Genomic DNA, 23,525 nt, shown 5'->3' on the forward strand with positions numbered 1-23,525 from the left:
GTACTTTTGCCTTGTGCGGGGAGAGGCCAGTTTGAGATGCTGGGGGTGGGGCAGTCAGCCATGTGAAGGAACTAGCATACGGCCCGAGGAGCTACCCACACTCTGTGTGGACGTCCACCTTTTGGAAGCGATGTCGGTCGTGTACACAGTGCCTCCCCCTGCCCACCTCCACTGCTGAGCTCGACAAGGCAACTGTGAGGGGTGAGACATCCCATGTGCTCATGCAGGAGCCCAGGGGAGCCTTCATTCCAGCCTGAGAAGCTCCTAAGACTGCAGACTATTCATCCGTGGATATCTGTGTCTATATCCACTTTCCACCTTTAAGGACACTGTCCTGCTTTGCACAGTGAGGGGAGGACGTGACACTTCATGGCCGAGTGACCACTGGCGTTTCCCCCCAGACAGCTCGGCTTCACTCAGAGCTCAGCACCCCCTCCCGCCAACAGCCTGGGTCGTCATGGGCTCCGGGGGGGTTGGTTTGAGAGTCTGCCTGTGTAGACGTGTTTTCCACTACCAGCAGGACCTGGCGCGAGCAGCCTTTTTATGTGTCGTGGCTGCTAAAAGTGGAGCAAACACTACATAACTACGAGAAGCATCATCTTTATACCCATGACAACACCCATCCCTTGGCCAGTGTGTAGGGCAGTCTATGTACTCCCCACTGCTCTCCAGCAATCTCTGCTGTGCTCTCACCCAACAGCTACCAGATCATGTTGGACTGCTGGCACAAAGACCCAAAAGAAAGGCCAAGATTCGCAGAACTTGTGGAAAAACTAGGCGACTTGCTTCAAGCCAACGTACAACAGGTAAATTTATCTAGAATATCAGAAGGCCAGATGCCTTCAATATAAGTCCAGGGAGTGTCTTCTTTGTCTGTTATTTTAAAGGCTATTAATAGCTGAGCTCAGGAGTAAAAGAAAACACGTGTGTGGGGGGGTGTGGGCGTGTGCGGGTGTGTGCAGACTTATCTTCCCCAGACACAATCAAGATTGTGGAAATGACATAGTTGAACTGAAACAGTGTCCCACAGAAACAGGCTGAAGTAGACATGCATGTGACTACACCTGTCTTTGGTGTTTTAGGATGGCAAGGACTATATCCCACTCAATGCCATACTGACAGGAAATAGTGGGTTTACGTACTCAACTCCTGCCTTCTCAGAGGACTTCTTCAAGGAAGATATTTCTGCTCCAAAGTTTAATTCAGGAAGTTCTGATAATGTCAGGTAAGATCTCTCTTTCCCCAACTTCATTTTATAAAATTTTCAAACATAGAAAAAAGCCCACCTCCTAAACCCAAACATACATTTTACCTTATTTCGTGTACGTACTCGATACGTGTGTATGTGTGTATTTTTCCTTTTGCCGAACCTTTTGGCAAAGGGCATAAGGCACTGTAACACCTTCCCTCTACATACTTTGGTGTACATCTCGTAAGGGACAGTCTTCTGTGCCACCACACCAAAGAAAATTGATAATCCCTTCGTACTATTGAATTTTCAAATCTCCATTATTTTCTCCAAATGTCTTACGTACCATTTTTAAAAGCATCATCCAATCAAGAACACTTTGCATTTTCTTTCATTTCTTTAGTCTGTCTTATTCTAGAAGAACTCCTCTTTTGTTCCCCCCAATGACCTTGACTTTTTTCATGATACCTTCGATAAAATGCAACAAAGTGGATTTGTTTTCTTACCTGACAAACTAAGTACCTCTCGTTAGCCTAGAGGAAGTTGGAGAAGGTGTAAGGGAAGAAAGATGTACTGAGTAGCCGTGCTGGGCGGGGTCAGCACCTCAGTCCTAGCGGTGACACGTGTGTCACACGCATTCAGTGCTCATGGTTAGACACGTGCTGCGTGGTCTGGTACCATGCTGGGCTCCTTGCATACATCACCTCCTTTAATGCTCAAACCAGTCCTAGGAAGTGTTCCTGTCATACAAGTGGGGACATTAAAGCTCCACAGAGGACAGCTCGCCAAAACTGTGCGGCTCGAAAGCGGCAGAATAGAACTCCTAACCCAGGTGTTCTGACGCTCCCTCCCTGTCCCCGTGTAGCCAGGACTCGTCTCAGGACTTTTAGACTATCCTGCGGGCCTTCTAGCATCTTTGCCTGCAGTCGGTACATTCCTAGGGCTCCAACCTCAGTTCAGCCAAGCTTGACAGGCGACTAGGGAAGAGCTGGAAAGACCGATGGTCTGGGACGGGCCTGGAAGAAGTCCAGTGGCCGGCCCAGATCTGCGGTGCGGGGTCACAGGTCAGCGGCACGATTCATACTTCACAACCGGCCCAGATGAGTCATCCATTGTTTTAGAGATGAGAAAAGTAAGCGTGGATTAAATAAATTAGCAGGGGCGGATTGGGTCAGACCTAGGGAGGAAGGTGTCAAAGTTACGCGGGCCTCTCCGGTCTGTTGCTTAGCCTTGGGCCCAATAGGGAGCTCGCCTAAGAGACGGGGCCTTGTCGGTGGTGACAGGGCCGCAGGTGAGGGGGCGTACAGTGGGCCCCTCTGCCGGCCCCTCCTAACAGATCAACCAAAGCTCAGCAGGCAGTCACAGGGAGCTCATCCAAATACTACCCCTTTCTCCCGATCTGTGATCGCAAAACTGGATACACAAGACTAGCCCTGGTGCTCGATTATGCCATTGAATCAGCTGTGGGACCCTGACGGGTCATGTCCTTTCAGAAGTAGCAGCTGTACGTGATGAAGCCACATCACCTCTCTGGGCATCATTTCCCATTTCTTTGTAACATGGGTGTTTAGACCAGATGACGACCCAGGTCTCTTCTCGGCCCGACACCATCTGGTTCCACGGGGAACCAGAGGCCTGACCACTACCTCGTCTCTCAAGGGTCCCTCTGGGGTTTTGCTCAAAACTACGCAACGTGGATTAGCAACCACAGGAGGAAGTAGCACCACTGTCTGGATTCCCAGGGAAACACAGCCAGAGAACTGCAGCCTCAAGAGGGATGAGGTGACTCCCAGTGTTTGGGTGCACCTTAGCTGGGACGTGGTGCCCATGGTCTCCTGACTAATCAAAACTGGACGCATTTTCCTGTCTTGATTATTCTTTCTGCTTCTTCTTTAGATATGTAAATGCTTTCAATTTCATCAGCCTGGAAAAAATCAAAACCTTTGAAGAACTTTCACCAAATGCCACGTCCATGCTTGATGTAAGTAATGGAAGTGGAAGGAACCTACTCAGTGCACCCCATCCAAACACAGACTCCAGTCGTCCGGTGGCTCTAGGTCAATGGGGGCCAGTAATCAGTGGTGGCTGAAATGACCATTTCAGGGGGGCTGACAAGACATAGAATACACAGAGCTAATTTGAAAGTAATTCTGTAGTTTGAAGATGACCCAGGATTCACTCCAGGGCCCATGTCCTTGCCTGGGCGTAACTCAGTCCCCTACGAAACCTCACTGTGTGTTTCTAAGCTTCTTGGCCATCAGTGATGGAACCTTGCTTTCAGAGCATTAGAGGAACTCAAAGCTGTGTGAGTGGTTGCACCTTCGTGGTGCGACAGAGAGCCCTCTCCCACGAGCAGCTCTGAGATCCTGGAAGAATCTCCTAGGCCTCTGTTCCCACCCAACCACACAGAGCAAAGTGATCCATACAGCCCAGCAAACAAGAGGCCTCAAGCAGCTCGTCCCTTTAAAAGATCTGGGATGTGGGGCTGAGAGAATAAGGGGAGGAGAGGAAGGGCTGGACAAGAGACACGGCCGCTGCATCTCAGGGCCGCTCACGGAGTCGTGACCCAAAAAAGGCCTGTAAAACCTACGGTGGGGGCTTCCCTGGTGGCGCAGTGGTTGAGAGTCCGCCTGCCGATGCAGGGCACACGGGTTCGTGCCCCGTTCCGGGAAGATCCCACGTGCCGCGGAGCGGCTGGGCCCGTGAGCCATGGCCGCTGAGCCTGTGCTCGGCAACGGGAGAGGCCGCAGCAGTGAGAGGCCCGCGTACCGCAAAAAAAAAAAAAAAAAAAACCTACTGTGGTGTGAAGGTGATGACCACAAAGAGCGTGGCCTTGAGACACAGCACAGTCACCACTGAAAAACACCAAAACCTTCCAAACACACCAGATAAAGAGGAAAGATTATTTAAACACTAAAAAAAAAAAAATTACAAATAAGCTGGTGAATACAAAGGCAAAGTGGCTGGAAATTTTGGTTTGCTGCTTAGAAACACTGGTTTTAAGTCCAAGGAGACGATACGAAACAAAACATGGAAGGCTTCTTTGACCCTCAGCCCTGCCCGCCCGAGTACCTCGGGAACTGGGGCAGGCCCCTTCCTGAGGCTCCTTTACTGACGGATAGTTAAGGACACAGACAGAGCCACGGGGGGACTGAAGGTGGCAGGAACCACGTGTGGGGTCCACTCACTGGAAACGCCGTGTTAACAGAGTCAGGACCCTGCATAAAACTCAGTGCTAAATACGAACCAACAAGGAAACAGAATGGCTGGAAACCATCACACAGGAGGGCCTAAAAATTCTGTAGAATCTTCAAGAAAAATTAAACCGTGTCTTTATCATTTCTCAGAGTCTTTACATATCATTGCCAAGTCATCCGCCCAACTATCTTTAATATATTTAAGCAATAATTTGCATAAAAGTTGACTAGGAAAAACGCTCACCTGGTACCCGCAGTTTTCCCTTTTGTTTACATTTGCTTTCTTCACTGTCAGGAGGAAGGGCCTCAGTCACTGGGCACAGGGATTTCTTGTGACTGACAAAGTTTAGACTTGCCGATATGGAGACAATGCTGTGTCTTCACAGGCAGGGAGTGTGGAAGATGAGGCCAGAGCCTGGAGTGACCTTAGATGCGCATCCCAACATCACACCCCGATTGGCATGGGCCCCTCCAGGTCAAGCAAGAGGTGTAACCTTTTCCTTCTTTCCTTCTTCCCTTCAGGACTACCAGCTGGACAGTGGCACCCTGCTGGCCTCTCCCTTGCTAAAGCGCTTCACCTGGGCCGAGAGTAAACCCAAAGCCTCGCTGAAGATTGAGTAAGGACGCTGGGGGGCTCTGACCAGTTTCCGGAGGGGCGAGAAGGAAGGTGCCGGGGGAGAGGGTTTCATGGCGATACTTGAGGGCTACCTGCCCTCCTAGACCATAGTGTCCAGGCCGTGCAGAAAGCACTTTTTTCTCCCCAGAAGGACAGGAAAGAAGGCATAAAATCAGACATCTGAGTGCCATGTTCTGGGAAGGAAGACTGGGATTTAAGGGAAAACAGAACTTGCTTTACGGGCAAGGACAGGCAGTCCGAGCCCATGCAGCACAGCCGCTCGGTAGAAAGGAGCCCCATGTCTCCAACTGTCAACAGTGCACAGTCAGATGGAGACCTGCTCACAGGGGCAGGGAGGGGACGCGCACCCCTCACCATCCCGGGCCGGCAGCAGCGGCACAGGAGGGGCCCGACTACTGCCATCCAGTCCTGAGACTCGCCCTCCTGACACCCCAACTCTTCCAAGTGAGTGCTCATGTCCTGTGGACCGTGGCTTTCCTTCCTCCACACAGCGGCCGGTGGCAATGCCGTCAGAAAACGTGGGCTCTCGCTGGACCCTCCAGGGTGCTGGACCCTCTCGGTGCTCGTCCCTTCCCGGTTCCAATGCCTGCCCCCGACTCACCCACAGGCAGAACCGTCCTGCTCCTCTTGTACCCAAATCAGGGCTCTGCTGACTCACAGAGCCAGAGGGTAAACCAAGGCTCGCCTCTGCCGCTTACAGCAGCAGCCGTCCCCAGTACACGAGCAAGGAGTTGCAGCTGTGTGCGGTCACCTCTCCCTACAGAAGCAGGCAGCCGCGGCCAGGGAGCACAGGAAAATATGCTTAACCTCATTAGTCATCAGGGAGATGCAAGGCACATGAGACACCCCTTCTTCACACCTGCCCGCATGGCTGGAATCAGAGTCAGTGCTGGCGAGGAGATGAAGAAATTAGAACCCTGTATGCTCGCTGGTAGGAACATAAAACAGTGCAGCCACTTCGGAAAACAGTCTAGCAGTTCCTCAGAGGCTAAACAGAGTTAGTCTAGGAACCGGCAGTTCAGCTCCGTAGGCATATACCCCGCGGAAATGAAAACTTACGTCCGCACAGAAACTTGCACACAAATGTTCACAGCAGCATTATTCATAATGACCAAAGGAAGAAACAACTCGAATGTCTATCAATTGGCGAATGGATAACTAAAATGCATATATCCGTACAACAGAAGGAGATTTGTCAATAAAAAGTATGAGGTACCGATGCACGCTGCAACATGGATGAACCTTGAATTAAGTGAAAAGAGCCGCTCATGAAACACTACGCATTGTGATTCCATGTATATGAAATGCCCTGAAGAGCCCTCTGTAAATATACTAACAACCACTGGCCTGTACGCTTTAAATAGGTGAATCGCATAGTATGTAAGTTATACGTCAATACATCTGTTGCTTAAAACAAAACAAAAAAACACAAACAGGTGGCCAGCGCACGGCTAGTTTGCTGGCCCTGATCCAAGTCAAAGGGTGGCCACAGACGCCTCTGAGCGATGGGGCCCACAGCGCATCAACCCCAGGGAGCTGGAGGGCCGGGAACGTTCGGGCCCGAACACCTGCGCACGCCTGTCCTCTGCGGCGCCCCCCCGGGGGCCCGGAGCCGCGCGCCGGGCAGGTCAGGGGACACCGCGAGGAGTGACGGGAGAAGCGGGACCCACGCGCTTTTGTCTCCTACTTTAAAACACTTCCAGAAACACTTTCCCGTGTGGAAAAAAGGAAAACCACCCATTGCATCCTCTACTCGGACACTAAAACATAGAACATGGATCAAAGGCTGGGCGCGCTAATGCAGAGCCAATTCAACAACGTCGTGGCGCCCGGGGTTCTCATTCTCATCCCAGCTGTTAAGCCCCCCAAACACGGGAGGACAAGAGAAGCTCCTCTGCCCGGCGCGGCGTCCTGGGCTGCATGCGACGCACGGAAGCCAGCAGCCAGTCCCCTGCCCCTTCACCCTTGCCGCGATACACCGCCTTAACTGGACATGCCTCTCCTCTGGAGCACAAACAGGAGAGGGAGACGGACGGCTGTGCTCACCTTTCCGTAGGACGTTCTAGGAGTTTCTCCAGGCGGCTGTAACCAACTTCCACAAACTCGGTGTCTCGACACAGGAGTTCCGGAGGCCGGACGTCCAAGATAAAGGTGTCACAGGGCTGCGCTCCCTCGGGAGGCCCCGGGGAAGACCGTGCCTCTCCTCCTCCAGCGGCGCTGCCCCCGGCGTCTCCTCGGCCCCAACTTCCCGCTCCTCCTGCGTGCGCCGTGACGCCCGCTCCGCCTCTCTTATAAGGACGCTTGTGATTGTGCTTGAGTCCCACCTGGGGGACGCAGGCCAGGCGCCGCCTGCGGAGATCCTTTAGCTCAGTCGCAGCTCTTGCCTTATAAAGTGCTCTTCACAGGTTCCAGGGATTCGACTTGAATACTTGCGGGGCTGGGGAGCATCTCTGAGCCAATCACAGGAGTAGGGGAGGGCTGGACCCAAGCCTGGGGGCTATTTTCCACCAGCAGTTCTGGGTTTGCCTTAACTAATTCCACCCTCGGCCCTGGCCGGCCGGCGGAATGACCCCCAGCTGGTGACAGAGAGGCCGTGCGCAGCTCCAGAGACCCTGGCAGAGGGCGAGGTGGGACTCCACAGCCATGAACCCCAGGACGCCTATGAGCAAACGACCCACTAAGGGGTGGACTTGAGTGTTCAAGAAATCAACTTTGATTCTTTTCTTTTCTTTCTTTAGCTTGAGAGTAACAAGTACAAGTAAGGAGTCGGGCCTTTCTGACCTCAGCAGACCCGCGTTCTGCCATGCCAGCTGTGGGCACCTCAGCAGAGGCCGGCGCAGATTCACCTATGACCCCTCGGAGCTGGAGAGGAAGATTTCGTGCTGCTCTCCCCCACCCGACTACAACTCCGTGGTCCCGTACTCCACCGCACCCGTCTAGAGCCCGACTCAGCACAGCCTTCTTTCTAGAACCACGTGTGTATTTATACCCCCAGAAAAGTAGCTTTTGCCAGTATTATGCATATATAAATCGACACCTTTTCCTTCCCACAGAAGCCAGCTGCTTTTGTGTGACTGTTAATAGTGCTTTTTGTCTCTTTTGACTAACAAGAATGTAACCCCAGATAGATAAAGCCAAGAGCACCACTGCCAACCCTCGTGGGACTCAGAGGATAGGAGAAATCCTTCCTCAGCCCCAGGACTTGCTTCTCCTCCCCGGGGCCCCAGGGCCGCCGGGCTCCGGCTGGTTGATGACACACACTGTCACCTGTCACCGGCCTGTGCTGCAAAGGCGTGGCTCTGGGGCCCTGCAGCAGCTGACAAGGCCTGGGAGGAGGAGGGGAGAGACGAAGAGAACAGGACAGGGCACGGGGACGGAGTGGGATGGGGACAGTGCCACTGGGTCCACGTTCGAGAACCAGCCAGGGAGCAGACAGGACAGGGGGTGGGCGGTGAGCGGAGGCCAAAAAGGGCCAAACGTGATTTTTGGAACGACCAAGCACATTGCACCACCTCAGCTATGGGATGGGTTCTGTGCCTCTTCCCAGACGGGGCACGGCTTTCGTCTCCAGCGCTGGGTGGAGCTCGAAGCCAAGCCCGTCCCCCCGCCGGCCCCCCAGCAGGACACGCTGACCCCGCCCCCTGAGCTGGGCGGGGCGGGGGGGGTGCCGGGGGCGGGGGCCGCCTCTCCCCACGCGCCGCTCCCAGGAAGCTCAACCCAGTGAGTCTGGTCTCCTAGGTCACCGGTTCGGCTGAAAGCCACGTTTTCAAAGATACTGTCAGATTCCATCTGGAGTATTAATATCTAGTCAAGACACTTAACTCAGTTTTTGGTATTAACCTGTTTCGTACAGTTAGTTATAAAAGGAAGCTGAGGAGAAGGAAAACAGTCTTGTGTAGGTTTACTCTAGACCCAAACTAGGATAGATGGAGGAAAAAAGAGAAGGCGGAGTGAAAACCCCATCTCCACGCCAACCAGACCAACTCCCGAAAACCGTGGCGACCCGAGGACAGAAGTCAACCAGGTGTCCTCCTTATTCGGTGGAGACCCTACCCACGCTCGCCTCTTAGACAGAAGAGCATTGACCAATGTCTACTAAGCACTTTATGCTCCTTGAGGAAAAAGGTGGTATGTAATTTATGCAAGATACTTCTAGAATGGGGACTCAGGATATTAATGAGCCGACAATAGGAGAAAAGCCTCTTTTCATCTACTTTGGGCCTTGCCGTGGGTCTGAGGATGATGGACATAGGGAGACAGGGTACAAAAGGGTGCCTACTTCTCAGGGTCCAGAGGCCCTGGACCCCTCACTGGCTCTGCGTGATGCTGCGTGTTTAGGATGTGCACACCTTCTGGGGCCAGCTGGAGCCAGACAGGCCACAAGGAATCACTGCTCCTGGTAGAGAAGAGGACGCTTCCCTTCTTAACTCTAGAACCTGAGACGGAAGTGATAGATGGGCCTGTGCTTCCTGCCCCGTGTGCCACAGTCTCGCTTCAAGGCTCTTCGTATGAAGAGATGGGAGAGCTGGAACGTCCCCAGCAAGACATCGGCTGCTTCCGGGGGCGGGGACTCTGCTGGAGGAGCCTCTGGCCAGTCTCCAGCAAGAGTCAAGTGCAGACAGTATCGGGCCAGGGCCCTGGAGAGGGGGGCCTTCTTCCTGTTCTTCACGAGCCCGAGAGCACCTGTGACCCCTGGCAACAGTAGAAATCAGGTAACCGGGAGGAGGTCAAACAGGGCAATTACAAGAAGACCACAATCGATTCTCCTGTCTTCTCAAATCAGTTAAGGATCCAGCAGTTAGTGAAAACAAAGCAAAACCTTAGCTATGCATATAATGTCTTGATTTCAATAATCTAACTCTTAATCATTAAGAGGCCTTAGTAATACCATCTTTCCAAAAGAACACGTTAGACTGTGTTAATCCGGCTTCCTCAGAGACTCGGGTCTGTCCCATCAGTCCGGTTTTATCTGGAGTCTTAACATAGAATGAAAACTGGAAGCTGGGAGGAATGAGTGTATCCAGTGGCGAAGGGCTTGTCCCAGACGGGTTCATTGAAACAGCACTGAAAATGCAATCACTAGTGGACTGATGGTATTATTAGACCCATTTGTCATCTCCGACAGAAATGGTTGGCCTGAACAACGAGGGGACAAGTACTCCCTTTCAGGACTTGTGAGATCAAGGACACGGAGCAGCGTGGGTAGGAGGGGACGGGAACCACGCGCGAGCCTGTATCTAGCTGGTCTAAGAATGACGCTCAGGCCCGTGGAGCAAGTGGGTCCAAACCCTGAGAAGGTGACCTCGGCCTTCTGGCTGCGCCTCGCTTCCCAGCCCCTAACAATGCCACACAGGAAACAACCACGTGTTGGCCCCTTTTAACTGATCAAAGAAGGAGCGCGTCTTTGACCGACAGTGGTAGTAACTATATGTATATTTGTGTGTGTGTGTGTGTTTTGTGCAGAACTATTTAAGGAAACTGGAATTTTAAAGTTACTTTTATACAAACCAGGAATATATGCTGCAGATATAAGTAAGACAGAATCTCGTCCTACATCTCTAGTCACTATGAATGTACTTTGTATGCTATCTTCATATAATAAAATTAACTTACAAAAACATCCATATATTTTCCATTTTGCGTATAAATGAAAAAAGGGGTCTTGGCTTCCCTGGGCGGGGGAGTGGACAGGTGTTCTGGGTGAGCTCACGAAATACCAATTACTAATCCGGCACAAGAAACAGAAACCAAGCGCCACTAAAGACGGGGCACAGAGCTTCTACCAGTCCACAGAGTGGCTGCTCTCAACGATTGAGACACTGCGAACGGTAAATCAGCATCAAAATACAAAATGAATACGATCGCAAGTAGAATGTACAGACTGAGTGCGAGTGCTGGCTGCAGACCAAAGTCCCCTCAATTAAAAAAGAGGCAGGCTTTCCCAAACACTAACATTACCATAATCACAGAATGTGTGTGTGTACACACGCGCGTGGGTGTATATTTGTGTATTAGAGGTTGTGTGCTGGGAACCATACGAAATAACTAGGCAGTGACACAAGAGCTTCCCTAAGAAAAGGACACTAGCTACGTATTCTTCAATTTTGTTTTGTGGATCACATCCTAGAAAGAGGAACCATTTAGGTAATCACTAATAGACACAGAATAAGTGACCAACACATTGTCTTAGAAAGCGGTCATACCATCACCTTCCTAATAACATCATAAGCAAACCAGATTGGAGAAACACTTCCAGGGAAAACAGGCCTGCTTTCTTTGGGACAAGGCGAGAACAAGGGATAAATGACTAATCTCAATAAATGTGTGGTTATTAGCTGAAGAGGGCAAAAAGCATTTCATCTTTGAGAATCTGAAATCCTTTAAAAATGTTACTGGTTTTCTTAACACAAAAGTCACTAATTTAGGCAAAGGATTTGAAGAATGTTCAAGGAATTGGGGTCACGTCATCGTTTAGAAGTTTTCTCATGACTCTAGAAACTTATTGTACATTTGGGAACGGAATTTTTTCTTCTGTCCAGCAGCAGGATAGCCCAGTAAGGTTTATTGGACTCCTCAGTGTTAAACGTATTACCAGACTTACGGATTTCACAGGCCAGGAAATATTTCAGAAATATCCTGGATCCCAACACAGGAATGACTAGCCTTCTGTTTTTTGAACTAAAGACATTTAAGAGAAAAAAAACAAAACAAAGTAACCCCCCAAACCCACTAGATGCCACTAATGTTCTATTTCTTGATCTGGGTGTGGGAAATAGGTACGTTCACATCATGATCATTCACTGAGCTATACCCTTACGTGCAAACGCACGTGTGTATGCTTTTCAATAAAGGATTATTAAAATGAAAAAAACCTGACTGATCACCACAACTCTTCACAGAGGAAAAACCCATTTTAAAAAGAGTAAGGGCTTAGACTCAAACATAGCAAGTGAATTTTATGTGCCAGGAACTATTTATTCCAAGTGGTTTAGAGAAATAAACTCATTTAATTTTCAAAGCAACCCAATGTGATAGGCACTATCAGTATACCCTTCACATCGATGGGACAACTGAAGGAGTCAAGAGAACTTCAAAATCCCACCATCACATCTGCCCACCTACCGCAGACACTCTGCCCTCCCGACTCAGAACACCCGGGGTACACGCAGCCCCTCCCTCTCCTCGACTGAAGGCCATTGCTCCAGCAACTCACCACCCCTCACCCCTGCCCATCTTCCCTTTTCCACTGGATCATACGAACGTGCTATTACCTCTCCCATCTGGCAAAACCCAAAACCCTCCATCCCTGCTTTCCCCTCCAGCTACCACCCCATTTCTCTTTTCCTCTTCACGGCAAAATTCCTTGAAAGAGCTGGTTATACTACTCTTTGTTTCTGGTTCCTCTCCTCCCACTCAAGCCGAGCTTTCTCTCCCACTCACTGAAAAGGAGCTGCTCCATGGGGAGCTTATCCATGACGCCACGTCGCTAAACTCAGTGGCCATTTTCAGTCTCAGTCTTAACAGCTTGACCCTTATTCCCGGAAACACCTTGATTCTAGGACATCACAGATTTTTCTTCCCACCTCACTGGTCATTTCTGCCTCATACTGGTTTTCTTTTCTCTGATCCTTGAACAGTGTTCCAGGAACCCCAGGGCTCTGCCCCTGGACCTTTCCACTTCTCAGTCTATACTAACTCTCTTCATGCTCTCAATCAACCTCAAAGCTTGAAATGACATCTATATGATAATGTCTTGCAAATTACACGTATAAGCCAGATCTCTCCCCCTAACCTCCGAACTCTTATGTGAGTGCTAAACCAACATCTCCTGATGCTGGGGCAGACTGTATTTTCCAAAAACTTGCTGCACCAATACCTCCCATCCCACATGAGCTCTGGCAGTGTCCTTGTCACTTCCCCATCCAATTCCTCTCCCCTGGAATCAGAGCGGGCTTTGTGACTCGTCAGCAACAGAATGTACCAGAAGTGACCGTGCATGAGTCCGAGGCCAGGCCAGAAAAGATCATGCAGCCTCCACCCGAGGCCACTCATTCTCCAACCGGTCCCACCAGAGACGCAGTCGCCAGAGCTGGAGAAGCCCAAGCCTCACGGAGAGGCCACGGGTTGGTACCTCCATTGACCGGCCCCAGCTGAGTCCAGTTCATGACCTTCAGTTCAGGTGCCAGGTCGGATGACTGCAGCCCCCACCCTCCTGGCACTGGAGTTTTCCCTGCTGAGGTCCAACATAATGGGTAGAGCTAAGCCATCCCTGCTGTGCCCTGTCCTAATTCCTGACCCACAGAACCCATGAGAGTAAAATGGGGGTTGTTTTATGCCACTGAAGTTTACGGTCCGTCGTCACTGAACAATAAAAAACCAGCACAAACGTGTACTAAACATCTTAAACTTAACAGGCCCCAAACCAAATTCCCAACTGTCTTTCCTCACTTCCCCGTCTTCCCCGTGCCAACCCCCTCTCTTCCTCCCTTCCTCCCTCCAAAAACCCCTTTCTTCCTACAACCATCTCTTTCAATTCAGTAGAATCCTCCATCCTGTCAGTAGTGGGCCAGAATCTTCAGTCATTTTGATTCCTCTCTTCTTTCTTAGTCCACGTCCTAGAAATCATGAATCAGGACATGCTCTTGGCTCTACCTTTGAAATGTATTCAGAATCCAGTTGCCTCCCACTGCCTCTACAGCTATCTCCCCGTCACCCCGCCCCAAAGCCCCTAACGAGCAGCCCGAGTGATCCTTTCAAATGCTGTGCCATGCTATTCCTGCTCACAATCCTCCTCGAAGCTTCCCCTGCAGGAGTAAACGCCAAAGTTTCCTGCCGATTCTGCTCTGGCCATGGGAGCCTCCTTGCCCTGCCTCAGACGCTCCCGGCACATTCCCCGGCCTGGAATTCTTTTCCCTCAGACATCTGCAATGCCTGGCTTCTTCTCTTCAAGTCTTTGCTCAAACACAACCTTCTCAGGGAGACCAACTTACCCAGATCGTCCCATCTGAAATTCTACCATCACCACCAAACTCCCCACACCTAGAGTTGCAAGATGAAACACAGGATGGCTAATTAAATCTGAATTTCAGATAAACCAATGATCCTGTGTCCCATGCAATACTTGAGACGCACTCATGCTAAAAAAAAAATTATCCACTGTTTATCTGAAATTCACATTCAATTTTGTGTTGTCTATTTTAATTTGCTAAATCTGGCAACCCTATCCACGCCCTTTACCCTACTTTATTTTCTTTCCATAACCATTATTACCTCTTAACTACTATATACTCCTTTTCCCTGATAGGATGAAAGCTCTCTAAGAGCAGAAATATTTGTCTGTTGTGGTCAGAGTGCTGTTGGTTCCTAGAACAATGCCTGACATATAACAGGCGTTCAATAAATACAGGCAGACCTCACAGATGCTGCTTTTTCTACAGACTGAAGGTCTGCGGCATCCCTGCATCGAGGAAGGTCTAAAGGCACCGTTTTTCCAACAGCAACTGCTCACCCACTTCAGGGCTCTGTGTCACGTTTTGGTAATTCTCTTAGTATTTCAAACTTTTTCATTATTACTATATTTGTAAGAGTGATCAGGAACCTCTGATGTTACTATTGCAAGATTACAACTTGCTGAAGGCTCACATGATGGCAGTATTTTTAAATTAAGGTATATACATTTTTTTTAGACATAATGCTGCTGCACACCTAACAGACTGCAGTACAGTGTAAACATAACTTTTGTATGCACCGGGAAACCAAAAACTTCATGTGACTCACTTTATTGCCGTGGTCTGGAACTGAACCCACAATGTCTGAGGTAGGCCTATATTTAATGAATGAGTACCTAGTTTCAACAAATATTACCATTTTGTCATATTTTCCTTCTCTACCCTTCTATTCGGAATGATGTTTCTGGGGGGGTGGGGGGAGAGGAACCTTCACCTATATAGTAAATTAACCGCATCTGAATCAAAGACTAGCAGATGTCATTCCTTTCATGTAAGTAGGTCCTCTCTCCTAAACTACACGGTATGCCATGTACTATTTAGAAATGTTTGGGTGTAACTACACATTTTGTAAAGAACAAGTACTTAAAATACTTATCTGCATTTTTGGTGCCTAGAACAGATCCAAGTTAGGCATTTAACAGATATTTGGTAAATTAACAAATAAATCTGCCACCATTTTATCCAAAGACCAAAAATTCCTCCAAAACACATATGAAACGTTTGGCCTTTTAAGTACCAATCATAAAACAAACATCATCTTGTTAAATGAACTGGTAGCAAAAAAAAAAAAAGGACCATCTTCTCTCTGTAATTCTTTATTAAAAATACTGCTGTACACGTAGAGACTGAAAACAGGATTAAAGATGAATAACCCATATTGGGATCATGACATTAGAACTTAACATACTGGTGCTTTTCAGGGAAGTTGTTGACATCCAAATTACAGAACCAAGGTCAAAAGCAAAATACAAAGGTACCCTCAAAAATATTTACAATGAAGTAAATACATTAACAGATTTTAAAATAGGTAACAAAAAATTGAAATGACCAACGTTACATGATTTCAAGGGTTGTCCGCTCTGTGCTTGTATCTGTCATAACAGGAAGGTGTGCAAGTTTATATCCTTAATTTGAGTACTTTCAGATATTAAAATCTTCCTATGAATTAAAAAGACTAACTTTTAGACAACCTGTTAAATGGAATTACACTATGGAAAAGAGGGCTCCCCCAAAAAACACCTAAGCAGAACTAAGAGTTCTATTGAAAACCATTCCCAATAAAAACTAAATGAAAAATAAATATAAAACAAAGCTTAAAAAAAATAACGTATTACCTGACACCAACTGTTTTCTGGCTGACAATATTTACTCATGAAAACATATCAGCTGTCTACCTTTTTATTCAAACCAAGTCCTGAGGTTACTAGGGGCTGAAGCAAGCTAGCATTTATGATGCAAACACTCTTGGGGTTGTGATTTGAACCGGCCTCGCAGAGGGAAGTTTGCTGGTCTACACAGAATGAGAAAATCAAGCCCTATTTTACCCCTGCCCTTCCTTAGCTTTTGCAAAACATTGGTCCACAAATTAAATTTTCAAAAAGTTCCCAGACCCTGAAACTAAAATAGATGATCCCCTTTCATTTTCAAAGAAAACAATATTGGAAAAAATCTCCAGCCCGCTTATAAATTAAGCATTTCATATTTCTTCTAGAATACAAGTAGTTCTTTTTTGTACAAAAGAATTACAATATGATTTGTCAAAAAACATATAAAAAGACAGCTGCTCTTTGTCAAATACATGAGCTAATAATGATAAAAGACTTTTGCATGTTAATGTCTCCAAGTTCCTGTTCCTTTTACATAAAAAAAGAACATTATGGTGGCAAATGTTAATTATCCTTTGAATATTGAGCATTATGTTCTTTTAAAATCCATCCTGATCAAATGCAATAACTGATTTTCTTTTTAACTCAACAACTGATGCTACCAGACGCGGACTCAAACACACTTGTTAAAACATGTAAAGCGTGTCTCTAGTCTTCAAAGATTTTGGGTGAAGAGGTGCTTTTTCTTGATGCAAATCTCAAGGCAGAGAAAATCATTTTAAAGCTTATAAAAAGTGGACAGAGAAATATTAAAAACTTCTCTGAAAACTACAAATATGTATAGTTATTAAAATTGAAGACTGTAACATCAGTTGCAAGTGCTTGGAAGTCTTTCCTGACCTTTTGAGTTTCCACATTTTCTTCATAGTTGCATGATGAGCACCCAGTGCTAGCAAAACATTCAGTGCTGGGAAAGGAGATAGAGTCTTCATTACTGTTTTTTATGAAAGAAAATTCCTATGTATTTGGCAGTCTTCAGTATCAAAGTATAGGTATTTCATTAACTAGAAATTCCATGAATACCCAAGTTTGGCGACAACTGCACGTCCAAATGTTAAGAAAGTTAAGAGGAGGAAAATTCCAGACTTTTGAGACTGACTTATTCAGGAATATCCCACATAGTTATTATCAAAAGCACTATTACTTTGGGCTAAGCAGTGACTGCAAAGGCACAGCAGATTGTTTTCCCTCCAGATTCAGGCTGTAAAACTTCAGAAAGCTCCTGATGCCAGACCACCGCTGTGTTTAGTTCGTCTTCTGAACAGTGTCTCTGTATCTGTATCCAGTGTAAAGTACCATAATAAAGCTGTGGTTCAAAGAACAGAACTTTATACAAAAAAGCAAACTGGAAAAAACCTAAAGCAATATACTCCTGAACTTCAGGCCTTTAACACAATTTCTTAATTTTTTTCTGTTAAAAAATGGCATAAATGTAAATGTATCTGATTAGCAGGGAAACGCCTTTTTAAAAAAAGGCTCTGGTTGAATTTGGAGCAAAGAGCTCTGTGTGCTCCTTCAGTTCCTGTTTGTCTAACCCTCATTCAGAAAGGACTTAAATCAACTAATAGGGGAATTCACACCCAACAAGTCACTGAAATTTTTGTGTGTTCTTAAAAACAAAACAAAAAACACACAAAAAAAATCTCAAGCTGAACTAACAGTGGGTGGCATACAGAGCTTGCATACAATACTCTTAACAAGAATTATGCACTATTCGGTACTTCCATGAAATCATTTACCTGGTCCCTTATGTTATTCAGGGCAACCCATCCCCAAAAGAGCAAATCCTGCAACCCTCAGTGACAAAAATGCTGCCCAGCATTGTTTCCCAAAAACCTCCTTGCAAATCGTTTCCCTTAATAAGTATACAATGTGGCAAAAGTTCAAAGATCAGAAAAAAGTCTTTAAAAAATTAAAATTAGTGCATATACAAGTGGAAAAAACAAAAGCTGGAACATCATTCCCCTAACGGTGCTCCTTAATCTAAAATAAACTCTTCACAGGTGTGGCCCACCGGCAGCCACAGCTCAAGGATAAGTGAAACATTCTTCCTTTCAAGTAACAGCGCACCTGACCCAAGTGCAAGCAGCTCTGCTCATCTTCTGCTTGTTTCCCAAACGCGAAATGAGATGATGAGAACAGTTCAGCTGTAGTGCAATTTGCTATTGGTTAATAAGCTCCTCGGCCATATCCCGCCTGTTTTTTTTTTTTTAAGCAAATACTACAACTGACCATTTGCAGCTGCAATCAGTTCTTGAAAAGTATTTTCAAAGCATCGCTTTAAGTCACTGTAAGTCACCACAAGTACACTCTTCTCATCTCTGGAAATGAGGCTTATTTTTTCTGGCACACCAGCATCTAACTGAAACAGACAGAAACACAACATATGAAGTTCAAGCCTATTTTAGGACAACACTTGCAACAGTGATATATGAAATATTTTTTAAAATGTTGTCACATTCCCCTCTAGATATTCATAAATATTTTACATCACTAATCACTATGCACACACTTTTCAACTCAGATGCGTTTTTAAAAAACATTGTCCTAGGGGCTTCCCTGGTGGCACAGTGGATGAGAATCCGCCTGCCAGTGCAGGGGACACGGGTTCGAGCCCTGGTCCGGGAAGATCCCACGTGCCGCAGAGCAACTAAGTCCGTGCACCACAACTACTGAGCCTGCATGCCTAGAGCCCGCGAGCCACAAGTACCGAAGCCCGTGCGCCTGGAGCCCGTGCTCCGCAACAAGAGAAGCCACCGCAATGAGAAGCCCCCGCTCAACACAGAACATTGCCCTAGGGGCTTCCCTGGTGGTCCAGTGGTTAAGACTCTGCACTCCCACTGCAGGGGGCGTGGGTTCGACCCCTGGGTGGGGTATTAAGATCCCACATGCAGCGTGGCGTGGCCAAAAAATAAAACACATGCAAAAGTCATTTTTTAAAAAATTAAAGAAACATTGCCCTATGTTGCTGCCTATCTTATTTTAAAACTTTATTATTTTTATTGGAGTATAGTTGCTTTACAGTGTTGTGTTAGTTTCTGCTGTACAACAAAGTGAATCAGCTTTATGTATACATATATCCCCACATCCCCTCCCTCTTGGACCTCCCTCCCACCCCCAATCCCACCCCTCTAGGTCGTCTCAGCGCCGAGCTGAGCTCCCTGTGCTATGCAGCAGGCTCTCATTAGCTATCTAGTTTACGCATGGTAGTGTGACTATGTCAATCCTAATCTCCCAATTCATCTACCTGTCACGTTTAACATTTGTGTATATTATATTCCATCCAGTTGATACTCCATAATTCAATTATTCCCCCAATATCTTCCAATTCCTTGGTATCGTGAACTACAGTGCAATGAACATATTTGGCTAATTTTTTTCTTCTATAGAATTACTTCTCTATAGGAGAAACACTTAAAAGTATAAATACTGAATCAACAAGTATGGGTCATTTTATAGCTTAATACATACAGCCAAATTGCTTCCCAAAGGACACAGACCACCACGGATTTATGAGCTGTACCAGTTTACCAGTAACTCCATATCAAGTGAGTGCCTTGCTATTTTAATTTACATTTTTCATTAATGTTACCAAATGTTTTCATACATTTACTTTTGTTATTTCCACCTGTGTGAATGCCGGTATATAATCTTTATCAAATCCTTATCTATCAGGATTTGGCAATAATATTTTAATGAGGTCTTTATAAAACATAAGTATGAATCCTGAGTCCATCTAATAACTTTTCGTTAAGATTTTCACTTTACTTTTGTTAGTTTTCAATGTACATATTTCCTTCTTTTTTCAATAATTCATTAAAATACGTTTAAAACTAATTCTGAAGGCAAAACCTTTCAAATCATTTTACCATCTAATTTCTGTCATCATTTCCACCAAAATAATCTATGTAAAAATTTAATTTTTTTTTTCTTTTTTCTTTTTGCAGTACGCGGGCCTCTCACCGCTGCGGCCTCTCCCGTTGCGGAGCACAGGCTCCGGACGTGCAGGCCCAGCGGCCATGGCTCACGGGCCCAGCCGCTCCGCAGCACGTGGGATCTTCCCGGACCGGGGCACGAACCCGCATCCCCTGCATCGGCAGGCGGACTCCAAACCATTGCGCCACCAGGGAAGCCCAAAAGTTTAATTTTTATATCATCAACAGGGCCATCCATCTCTCTTGATTTATTATACGCTTTCCAAACTTAAAAAATTGTCACATATTCAGATTTGGGATAAATTTTATTTACTCCTATTTTATGAAATGAAACAGAATTTTCTTAGAATTTTCAGTTATCCTAATATTCATTAAATAATCTTCATTTAAGATGTCCGTCCATGGCTTATTTCCACAGGATCCACCTGTCAGTGTTTATTCTAGTTCTACATATTTTTAATTACTGGTGCTTTGATACTATGGATACTGTTTTCTAAAATCTGGTAGAATTATTCTCCGCTCGTTGCTCTTACGAAAAATGTTTTCCCCTTAAGGGAAAAGGGCAAATGAATATACAAATTGTACCAGGTTAGCTCAATGATAACATAGTCTTGTTCTGTCTTATTGACAATACGCTCTGAAGAGTTTTAAGGAGATTCAAACACGGCAAAGTAGTGCTTAAAAATAAAACACCACCGTGTTTTACCTGAAGGGTTAGCACACTGTACGCCAACAGCTCTAAATCATGTGCCACCGTAGGTATTTTCTCCTCTAGTCCTTGTAATTTAGGGACAGTTTAGACCAGGGGTCAGCAAATGTTTTCTATAAAGGGCCAGACAGTAAGTGTTCTAAATTTCAGGGCCATATATCAACACAAGCCTCTGTCTCATACTCTTCTTAGCTGGTTTTGTTTTTACGATCCTTTAAAAATGTAAAAACTATTCTTAGCTTGTAGGCTGTACAAAAACAGGCACAAGGATTTGGCTCACAGGCCAGTTTGCCAACCCCGGATTTAGATATAAACCTACACACAAAGGCTAGGAGATACTTCTGGAGACCCATTCTCTCTGTAATTCCAAGTAATTCGTAAGGAAAATGCACTCCTCCCTCCCTCCATAAATCGCACCTCTCCTGGCCCTTTCAAAAACACAAAGCTCACCTCTCAAAATTATGATACATCTCTACCTGCTTACTTCATCTAATCACTTCTAATTCTCCATTTATCACAGCTGGGTCCAGTGATATGCCCAGTACTGCGTTTTCACTATTATTAACACTTGATTAACACCCACAGCTGAGAGCACATGAACTAAGGACATGCAGGACTCACAATGACTGAGAAGAAAGGAATTCAACTTTTAAAAAATATTCAAACACAAAATACTGCTTTGTTTGTTATAACAAACTACACTTGGTAAATAAAAGAGAGTGGGGCGGGGGTGTGGGAGGCAGTCCTTCTGTGACATTTTATCACAGCAGAAAGATCCACAATGAAGAATTCTTAAATTATTCATGTAGGCGTTAAAAAAAATCCTCCCTGGGGCTTCCCTGGTGGCGCAGTGGTTGAGAATCTGTCTGCTAATGCAGGGGACACGGGTTCGAGCCCTGGTCTGGGAGGATCCCACATGCCGCGGAGCAACTAGGCCCGTGAGCCACAACTACTGAGCCTGCGCGTCTGGAGCCCGTGCTCCGCAACAAGAGGCCGTGATAGTGAGAGGCCCGCGCACCGCGATGAAGAGTGGCCCCCGCTTGCCGCAACTGGAGAAAGCCCTCGCACAGAAACGAAGACCCAACACAGCAAAAATAAATAAATTAATAAACTCCTACGCCCAACATCTAAAAAAAAAAAACCTCCCATTCTACAAATTGTTATTAAGTAGGTACACCTAATAATTATTAATAAAATGTCTTATATACTATAGCAGACTACATCTTAATTTCTTAAGTCTCTTAGTATTTGTAGGAGATGCAGCTCTATAAATTGTAGGTAACAGCACTGTGATCTTAGAAGCCCAGATACAAATTACCTTGTTAAGACAAGAAATGATATGACTGAGGTCAATCCAAGGAGCGCCCGCTTCTGTCACCTGATGAAAAAGATGATCCCTAAAGAGTTTCAACAGATAACGGTCTCCAGTCTCCGACCAGGTAGGATCCTTCTGAAACCTGGGGGAAGGTAATATTTCACCTCAGTAACTCATGCTGTATACCACAGGGCTATATGTTTATACTTCAGACTCAAAACTAGTTGAATTTTATTGTTTTCTACAATAAATCAGAAAGTAGGGTTTGTGTGTAGTTTTTTTTTTAAATCAAATTTTATGTCCAGATTGCCCATAGGTTTTTAAAAACTAATCTCACTGAACATGAAAGTATATGAATACCACTTGCCACTTCTCAAGGCAATCACCCCCCTTACACACTCCTATTTTATAATCACTTCCTTCTTTAGGGCCCTACCATTAGATAAAATGGGGAAGAAAGCAAATGTCTTCAGATATCTTTAGAAATAGGTTGAAAGAGATTATCCTTTTCCTCCTCCACCCTTAGGTCATACGGTAGAGAGAGATGGTCAGATAGGTGTTCTGCTTTACTGGGAGCATAAAACAGGGAAATGCTTACAAAGCAAAAAGGGGGTAGATTCTGGTTTCCTACCATCATGTGATGATGTGAAAGTGAGCTGCTAAGAACTGGAAAACTGACCAGATGATCACTGCTAAGTTTTCAGTGACCCATGGAACTTACAGGCTAGTGGGGAAAACAGACATTCAAATAGTAATTGCTTATTTAGAGAATGCTATTAAGAAGAAGGGATACGGTATAGAACAGAAACATGAATTCACCTGGGAAAGCAAGGAAGGCTTTCTAGGGAAGGAGTGGATGCTCTTCCCAAAGGAAGAGTGCCCCTTAGTCAGAGGTATCAGGTTTTGCAAAGGACAGAGCAAGGAGCACTTAAGAAACTTAGGAAAGGTCAGTGTAGCTGGATGGGGTTGGGGGAGAAAAGAGAAGAGAAGAGAGGGAGCAGAACTGGAGGGGTGCAGAGTAAGGACAAGGAGGGGTGAAAAGCCAGGCAAAGACAGCACTAGAGGCGAGGAGGACAGTAAAAGGAAAGAAACACATCTGAAGCAAGGATAAAAAGGGAGAGGTCAGACCATGCAGCCTTAGATCACATTTAAAAATTAGATCTGCACTCTGAGAACAAGGAGGGGTAAGCCCACTACAGTCATGTATCTGGGTTCATACAACAAACGGAAGGTGGAAGATTCTTTTCTGCAGAAGCTGACCTACCCAAGGGAAATACTGACATTTGGAAGTCTACCAACAACAAACAAAAACCATACGTAACAACATCACGCTGCTTTATCACACAGTCTATTATATAATCCCTGCCTCCACAAGGAACTTCCCCCAGCTTTTAAGGATGTCATTTTTAATATGAATGAACAGCCAAGGATCAGAAATCCTTTGCAGAATAAAACAAAACAAAGCAAACTGTTCTTTTTTCTATGAGATATTGCAGGGAACAGAATAAAAGTTAAATAAATTAAAAAAAAAAACCCACTCACTAAAAATCTATAATTGACAGTCTCAGAGAAAAGGAATTAAATGCTATAAGACAGAAACATTTAGAAAGCAGAAAGCAGAAAGTTGTTGAAAATTTAAAAAATGATAG

At 46.1% G+C, this 23,525-nt stretch overlaps 2 protein-coding genes across 15 annotated transcripts in view; one reads left to right on the plus strand and one right to left on the minus strand.

Annotated features, from left to right (window-relative positions):
• Nucleotides 1-10,647, plus strand: part of FLT1 (fms related receptor tyrosine kinase 1) — a 174,224-nt gene extending 163,577 nt beyond the window's left edge. For all 4 annotated transcript variants that reach the window (XM_049701112.1, XM_004281761.4, XM_049701111.1 and 1 more), the window contains 5 exons: nt 701-806; nt 1,083-1,225; nt 3,086-3,170; nt 4,909-5,003; nt 7,762-10,647. In XM_049701112.1, coding sequence (XP_049557069.1) covers nt 701-806; nt 1,083-1,225; nt 3,086-3,170; nt 4,909-5,003; nt 7,762-7,963 — 631 coding nt within the window. In that variant the 3' untranslated portion in view covers nt 7,964-10,647. The remainder of the gene's footprint in view (nt 1-700; nt 807-1,082; nt 1,226-3,085; nt 3,171-4,908; nt 5,004-7,761) is intronic.
• A 4,684-nt stretch (nt 10,648-15,331) lies between these two features.
• Nucleotides 15,332-23,525, minus strand: part of PAN3 (poly(A) specific ribonuclease subunit PAN3) — a 118,047-nt gene continuing 109,853 nt past the window's right edge. For 7 of the 11 annotated variants that reach the window (XM_033409383.2, XM_033409378.2, XM_049701123.1 and 4 more), the window contains 3 exons: nt 21,880-22,018; nt 18,150-18,279; nt 15,332-17,223 (listed from right to left, as the gene is read on the minus strand). In XM_033409383.2, coding sequence (XP_033265274.1) covers nt 17,129-17,223; nt 18,150-18,279; nt 21,880-22,018 — 364 coding nt within the window. In that variant the 3' untranslated portion in view covers nt 15,332-17,128. Of the gene's footprint in view, nt 18,280-21,876; nt 22,019-23,525 lie in introns of those variants that run through there. The other 4 variants (XM_004281762.4, XM_033409382.2, XR_004478083.2 and 1 more) reach the window with 3 other exon arrangements.

This window comes from Orcinus orca, chromosome 18 (assembly GCF_937001465.1).
Source record: "Orcinus orca chromosome 18, mOrcOrc1.1, whole genome shotgun sequence".
NCBI lineage: Eukaryota > Metazoa > Chordata > Mammalia > Artiodactyla > Delphinidae > Orcinus > Orcinus orca.